Source organism: Galleria mellonella, unplaced genomic scaffold (genome assembly GCF_026898425.1).
Source record: "Galleria mellonella isolate WM207_F2 unplaced genomic scaffold, CSIRO_AGI_GalMel_v1 utg65, whole genome shotgun sequence".
Lineage (NCBI taxonomy): Eukaryota > Metazoa > Arthropoda > Insecta > Lepidoptera > Pyralidae > Galleria > Galleria mellonella.
Window position 1 is genome coordinate 3,282,183 of NW_026442138.1, and position 8,264 is coordinate 3,290,446.

The 8,264-nt window shown below is 34.6% G+C and overlaps 1 protein-coding gene across 6 annotated transcripts in view; it reads left to right on the plus strand.

Annotated features, from left to right (window-relative positions):
- Window positions 1–7,891, plus strand: part of LOC116413608 (uncharacterized) — a 209,973-nt gene extending 202,082 nt beyond the window's left edge. For all 6 annotated transcript variants that reach the window (XM_052900602.1, XM_052900599.1, XM_052900600.1 and 3 more), the window contains 2 exons: window positions 4,026–4,191; window positions 6,173–7,891. In XM_052900602.1, coding sequence (XP_052756562.1) covers window positions 4,026–4,191; window positions 6,173–6,808 — 802 coding nt within the window. In that variant the 3' untranslated portion in view covers window positions 6,809–7,891. The remainder of the gene's footprint in view (window positions 1–4,025; window positions 4,192–6,172) is intronic.
- Window positions 7,892–8,264: the final 373 nt, after the last annotated feature.

The window sequence follows — 8,264 nt, forward strand, 5'->3', positions numbered from 1 at the left end:
CGACTTTTAAGTTCCCTTAGTCGCCTCTTACGACACCTACGGGAAAGGAAGGGGTAGCCAATTTTACGCCGGGACCACACGGCCTTTAAAATAAATAAGTACCCAAAAAAAAAATCTAAAAATTAAATGCATTCTCGTTTTTGCAATCACTTAAAATTATTGATTGGACTATTAAAAAAAAATAACAAAAGATTATTATGGACATATTTTTATTAATATTAATAGATTCATCACAAATGGCAGCTACCTGATCTTTTTCAACAAATATTAAAAGGAACATCTGCCCGAGAGCAGTGAAATTGGCGTGTCTAATCGGTTTATAATGACGCCATATCTTTTCGGTGTAATTGAAAGGGATCGCGCCATTGCGGATGTAGAAGTGATGAGCCGTGCACCGCGAAAGATTTGTATAGATATCCCAATATTTTTTTATTTTTTATACTACTTAGAAGAGCACACGGACGACCCACCTCAAGGTGGTAACCGTCGCCTATAAACATGAACAGTACCATGTATATACCGTATGTACCAATGATACCATTCATGTGTTGCCATTCCTAAGGCCTAAGATGTTATGCCTTCGTACCGTGAAATTTTATTGCCATATCTCAGCCTTCAAACTGAAACACAGCCATCCAAACATAATTGCGTCATGGCAGAAACACGAATGGGACAGAGATACCCAAGCAAATGACTTTAAAAAAAATATAAAAGTTACTATTACGTATTACAAATACGTTTGGGTATTTGTATATTTGTTACTTGATCACACTTAAACGCTTGAGTGGATCGAATAAATTTGGTATCCTGGTGTAATATATTCCAAATTTACTAACTGTATATCAGTTACTATAAATATATTATAAATATCAAAATATTTATAAAATTTTTGACAAATTTACTGAGGAAATACGTGTACCAAATTTCATTCAAATCCGTTTAGAAGTTTTTGTATGAAAGAGTAATAATTGTCCATCTATTCATCTGTCAATTCAGCCATCGTTACAGACTTTCGCATTTATAATCATCGTCATTAATCAATAGAATATTAGTCAATATTAATATTATAAACATCATTGATATATTTAGTAGTAGCCTGCCAAAGATATTAGAAGCGGTTCAGAAATATCTAGAGTCGGGTTAAATACATTTATTATAACTTTGTATGTTAGCACACTAGATTTATAACATTGATTTGGCTTTTGCCGTTGTTATAATGTATGTAAAGTTGTTATAATTATTTTCAATGAATAAATAAAATAAAAATAAAACATTTTGTCGTATCCACGTTAACCTGTACCGTTATTAAAATACAGTTATACAAGAACGGCCGAAGAATACAAACGCCGCAAAATATGATATTCAACTATGGACAAATATATTAAGAGATCTTTGATAGTTGAATACAATAAAAACTCAAAGGTCCCTAACGATTTGTGGTTTCGTACAGATAAATAGTGATGGGAAATAAAGATTCTTTTGAATTATTTGAAGGTATAATTTTCATTATTCGTAATCTCGGAAACGTATGTTGCATTGTAAATAACAGATACTATTTATTTGTCATACTTTAAAGATGAAATAGATGGAGCATTGTATTATTTAAATTATTTAAAGAATACAAAAAAATTAATCGTCTTCGTCATCTAATCAGCCGTCAACCATTGAACATATACCTCCACAGACTGCCATAAGGAACGGGAGCATTACTTATGGTAAAAAAAAAAACTTATATATTTTGTATATTCAAAACTAGCGACCCGCCCCGGCTTCGCACGGGTGCAATACCACACCCGCTATGTCCCTGCATTTTAAATCTGTAATATCTTCGGAAATATTCATTTAAATTACATGCTGTAAAGGGCCATGTTTATCTATATTAAATGGACAATGTTTTTAAGGTGCTTAATTGGATAAAAATTTATGCTGTATTGCTCAAAATCACTTCGTAAATAAGCCATTTTGTCCCGTAAAATGTAAACGATAAAAAGTGGTTATTGTGGGTTATCCTTAAGAGATAGACATATGCCATACCGGACTTTTTTATTGACCTTTTTAAGATGTACAATACTGAAGTACATTATTTTGATTTATCTTGTGGGGTTCAGCCAGCGTTTGCAATGTAAGCGCAAAAAAATGTGTTTATTTACGACATCACATTAGAATCCTCTAAAATTATCAGTGTTTCTCTGCAATATTATGCATGTATTATACATATAAACCTTCCTCTTGAATCACTCTATCTATAAAAAAAAACCGTTTCAAAATCCATTGTGTAGTTTTAAAGATTTAAGGGACGGACAGACAGCGACAGCAACTTTGTTTTATACTATAATTTAAGAGTTTTCTCTTAACGGGTTCTGTTAGTAATTGCCACGTTTGGCAGACGGATTGGCAACCGCAGTTGGCTTTAGAGGCATTTAAAGACGAGTACTGCTGCCGATCTCTCGCCCTCTCTTAGTCGCCTCTTACGACAGCCACGGGAAAGGAAGGGGTGGTCTATTCTATGCCGGGACCACACTGGACACTGCGTAGATACGGGAGAATACGTAGTGTTAGTCGTTAAAGGTCAATAATAAATATACGCCTATATATAGTAACTTTACTAAGTAACTGTCTGCAAAGTTCCAAATTAATAACACGACGACGTCTTTGAAAAATTAATTGATGTAAATGATGTTATTGGAGACACTTGGAAATTGCGAACCCAGTATAATGAGTATCTGGAATACTTTAAACATATTCAGAATACGTTATATAAAGTTATTAATTTAGAATACACTTTATAATTATGTAACTTCTATCTAGATAACTTCTATTTATTATTAATTTTATTTTAAAATATATGTTCATTTTTTAACGATGTTTATATATATATATATATATATATATATATATATATATATATATATATATATATATTATATATTTTTTATACAACTTAGAATGGCAAACAAGCTGACGGCCCACCTGATGGAAAGTGGTAACCGTCGCCTATAGACATGGGCAGTACCATGGACATAACAGAGTACACTGTTTCGCCCATGATACCCCCCATGCGTTGCCATTCCTGAGGAATCAGGTGTTATTCCTCTGTACCCAGTAAATTCACGCCATATCCCACCCTTCAAACTGAAACACAGCCATGCAAACACAACTGCTTCACGGTTGAAACACGAATGGGACAGAGGTACCCAAGCAATCGACTTTGGTACAAAGTCTCCCTCATATCTACTATTGAACATAGGGCTTCCTTTATTGGGAAAATTTTGCCAGTAGTTGCCACGCTTTGCAAGTGGGTTGGCAAACACAGTTAGGCTTTGGTAAGGTTTTACGAGCAAGAGGAACGCTGCTGCCGATTCCTCGCCCTCCTTAGCCGCCTCTTACGACACCCACGGGGAAGAAAGGGATGGCTTAATCTATGTCGGGATAGTATATTCTAACCTACATGACTGGGGACAAAGGGATTGTTAGTAATGGAGACTGAGAATCCCATTGCTAGCAATATGCCCAACCAGGTCGACCTCCTCGCGGTTCTCCCTGGAAACTATGATGGTTAATTACTGATGAATTCATCATGATGGGCAAACTGGCCTGTTTTCATTCTCATCTATCACCCATCACTGGTGCTCCGCCAGCGTATACCGTTAGCGCAAGCGGGGTTACCATACCATTTTACCAACCTACACGACTAACTTAAGTTCATAAATTAAAGCATACAAGTACATTAAAGTGTTCAAAGGTTGCCTTGAAGAGCTCGTCCATTGTTTTCTTGGTGTAATATTTTCTTGTATTTTTTTTATTATAAAATTATTACTACATCTTTTGGAGGGTAAAAATAAAGAGAATAGAAACAAAAAATATCTATCCTAAATAGTTAATTATTATTAAACCCTAAATAGTTAATTTTAATTAATCCCTAAATAATTAATTATAATTAAACCCTAAATAGTTAACTATAATTAACCGACAAATATTTTTTCAAAATCGTTTCAAACATACTAATTCTATTTTTTCTTCAACAGGCATAAACGGAAAGTGACCAACCTGCTACCTTCGAAATCATCAGCTCCAAGCCAGGCCGGGTCCCAGCGGAGGGTGCCGCCTCCTGCTCCTCTTTACGAAGACCTGCAGGATCTGCCCAGACGGCCACCACTGCCGCACAGACCGGACCTTGAGCCCCAATTGGAGGTGAGATGATATAATAATTATTACTATCTGTATCCCGCGGCTTCGTCCGCTTTAATCAATAAGTACATAAAGTATTCTATGTATTAAATAGAATAGAATGTAACCTACCCGTATTCCAAATCTTATTCCAATACGTACAGTACTTTTTGCGTGAAAGAGTAACAAATTTTTTGCATTTATAATATTAACAGGAAAAGGATTAATAGAATTTTAGAACTCGTTGTTTTTTTTTTTTGGGTGCTTTTATGTTGCATTATTTAAATGAGATCCCGGGTTCGTTTCCCAGTTAGACCAATTTAGGAGAAGGACTTTTCCGTATTGACACAAGTCTGGGTATTCTGAGTGATGCTTCTAGATTTTCCATGCCTGATTTATCACAGTGCTATCTTAGCTTAAGTATTATTCGATTCATGTAATTGAATAAAAAATAAATATTAAAGTAAATAGAAATATAAAAAAAAATAATGATGATATTTTATAATAAAAGTCACCGAGTACGATATTTTAGTACAATTATTTTTTTTAAATCGCGTTAGTTTCTTTTGTAGGAAGATTCTAAATATTATTTTTCTTAGAAAGATTTTTATTTAAATGAAATTTTATGATATCAACAAGAACGCATTAGGTTTTTTTTTTTTTTTATTTACGACTTAGAATGGCAAACAAGCTGACGGCCCACCTAATGGAAAGTGGTAACCGTCACCTATAGACATAAGTACATGTGCAGTACCATGGACATAACAGAGTATAGGTTGTCTGTAAGAGATTGCCCTAGCGATAAGACCGCCTTTTGTACCTTTCAATTGTATATTTCAATCTGTATTTATATTACTGTATTTCATTTGAATTATTCACTTGTCATTGTATATTTTTATTTATGGTGCAATAAAGAGTTAAATAAATAAATATACTGTTTCGCCCATGATACCCCCCATGCGTTGCCATTCCTGAGGACTCAGGTGTTATTCCTCTATACCCTGTAAATTCACGCCATATCCCACCCTTCAAACCGAAACACAGCCATGCAAACACAACTGCTTCACAGTTGAAACACGAATGGGACAGAGGTACCCAAGCAATCGACTTTTGCACAAAGTCTCCGAGGTCTGGTGAGCATTACGTATATATTAGTTTTACTAAAATCTCCATATTTTATGATTAGTTCCTATAAATTATTCATCTTGATAAATACTTTTATTTATATAATATTATGCGTATTTCAAAACATTGATATGCAATAACACTAGATACACAACTTACATAAAATTGAACGCATTTATTTTTAACCATCTTGTGATATTTGTAGTCGATCTTGCCTAAACATTTCTAAGTAAATATTCGCCATATACAAGGTGTGCGTAAGGCAACAATAAATTTATTTAGTTCAAATTCTGTATATAAGTGCAACTTTTATATTATCAGTGGGAATCTTGGCTCATTTTTATATCAATACGTCAGAAACGCAATTTACTTCAAAGTTGATCCTCTCAGCTAGAGAGCAATATTCGCACGTCACTGCTTATTAAAATGAGATATGTATGCGTTTGAAGCGAAAATTGCGGAGTTCAAACTAAATTATCGTTAGTATGTTTACGTAAAGTTACTGGATATGAAGATTAAACCGTTATTTCTATCGATTTAGCTAATTTATATATATATATAAAAGAGGATACTGAATGATTGACTGATTGACACATTTATCAACGCATAGCCAAAACTACGGACCCTAGTATCTTGGAGTTTTGCAGATAGATTCTTTATATAGCGTAAATGAACAATAAGAAAGGTATTTTGAAAATTAAATCCTTAAAGGGATTAGAAGGTTCAAAGTTTATATGAAATTTCGTTAGTTTGGAAGTCAAACTCGTGAAATTTTATAGAATGAGAAATCGAATACCATATGCGAGCGAAGCCGTGGGCTAAAACTAGTAAAGAATATAATTTTGTTCTTAGTCTAAACAAGTATTTTCCCATTTTCCAGATGGTGGAGACCAAAAGACCCAATTGTGCTGGACGAGTTTTCGTCTGCGGCTCAGGTGGCACTTGGCGTGGTGGAAACACATGTGGGGGGGACACGTGCGGTGCACCGCTTTACGAAGAGCTCCCACACCGATCAGACGACTCTCTGCATAGTGATGACCACTTCGCAGAAGACGAACTGAGTCTAGTCGGTGAAGCCGCTCCGTGCCGGACTTGTTTGAGACCTCCTGCACCCCAATCGCTGCCCCATCGCCCCAGACATCAGCGGTTAGACAGAAGGCCTAAATCATTAGAGCGTAGAAGAACCCAACACAGAATGCCTCGACATATCCATCCACCGGACCCCTCGGAATTCCACGAAGGTGTGTTACTGGATGCTTTGTTAAGATTATATCCCCAAGTTGGTACAGTCGGAGCGAGACCTCCGGGGCCGATGCCCGTCGGAGCTGGAGGGGCTTGGCCTGGTGGTGAATTGCCTGGTATTGGATGTTGGAGAGGGCCAAGGGCGTCTCCGAAACCCCCCAGCGGAGATTCTTCCTTCGGCTCTGATTCTGGTTATAGCAATAATACGTGCGGCACTTGTGGTACGCGAGCCTCGTCGAGACATCGACTATCAGCCGAAATCCCTATGTCATGAACAGACTGGTGGACTTTAGGAGACTTGTGTGAAATGGTCGTGTGCCATAACCGTGTCACAGTGATACTGGACTATCAATTTTATAAAACAGGAATTAATATAATCGATATTATAGTATCGTAAATTTTGTAGACTTACCTAATGGCCTAACTGATTACTATGGCCTCAATTTTTCTGCCTTCTAGACAGAGTCTGTCCCCTAATTAGAAACCACTGTTGAATACGAACCCACATGATCCTCGTAGGGACTACTTTTCTACAATTCTGTACATAATTAATTCTATTAAAGTAGAGAATTTGGCCCTATTAGGAAATAGAGAAATTGATCCATTTTTTTCTTTTCCACTATAATTATTATTAATATAATTTTGTACAAAAACTACGTGACCATATTTGAGTAGTGATAGAAATTTCGTCCTAGTAAGTTATTTGAACTAGTCCTAAATTTATCACAATTATCGAATTAATAAATTTGGACACACCACTGTGTCGGATAAAAGTGTTGTGTATATTGATTTCTGAATTTGTAGATATTGTAAAAAGTAGATAAAACAATTAAGCGAAACAGTGGGTTGAATTTTATAATCATATCATAAAATATTCACATTGCATTAAATACAATAGGTGTAAAATCACAGTTTTCCAAAATTGTATTTTCCAATCATAATTTTATTACTTTCCCATTGGTGCTATTTTTGACTGTCCAATGTGACAATGCGCATTGTATTTCTTAATAGCATTTTTTTATAATTATATTATTTTTTTTTCTCTATCACAATTATTATGTATGCTTGTGAGAAAACATCGGAATATACTTTGAAGTTCCCAATTGGAACGTGGCTTGTATTATATATCTAAATACCTATAAAATATGGACTTTATTAATAAAAATTGGATACGGTGTAATATTGTTTGATTGTCGAAATGAAAATTGTTTTTGTTTTCTGTTTTTATTGTATGTATAATTTATTTTTTTACAATTTGTTCCATTTTTGTATAGAAATAAAGTTGAAACACTATTGTAATCAAATCGTGGAACGGCAATTCCATTTATAAAATATGAAAAGCACAATAAAATGAAAAATAAATAAATTTTTAAGAAATATTTTCTTTTCTTTCAATTCCAAATTAATTTAATTACACATATTTCACTAAATTCTTTAATACAGAATCACTTTTATTGATAACTCGTTACGCCGGCGAAGCTGTCTGCGTGCGTTTAAATTTGTTCGTAAACCGATTGGAATGTAGCAAATACTTACGTTACCTGAAACTTGTCATAATGTATCAATGAAAACCGCATTCGAATCGGTTAAAAGCTTTCAGAAACACGCACACAGATAAACTGACAAACAGGAAAAATCTAACCAATATTTTTTGACTTTGGTAACATAAATATGACGTTAAAGATTTTTTGGAAAAAAAATTCTATTTAAGTGTAGAAGACAGAAGTAGA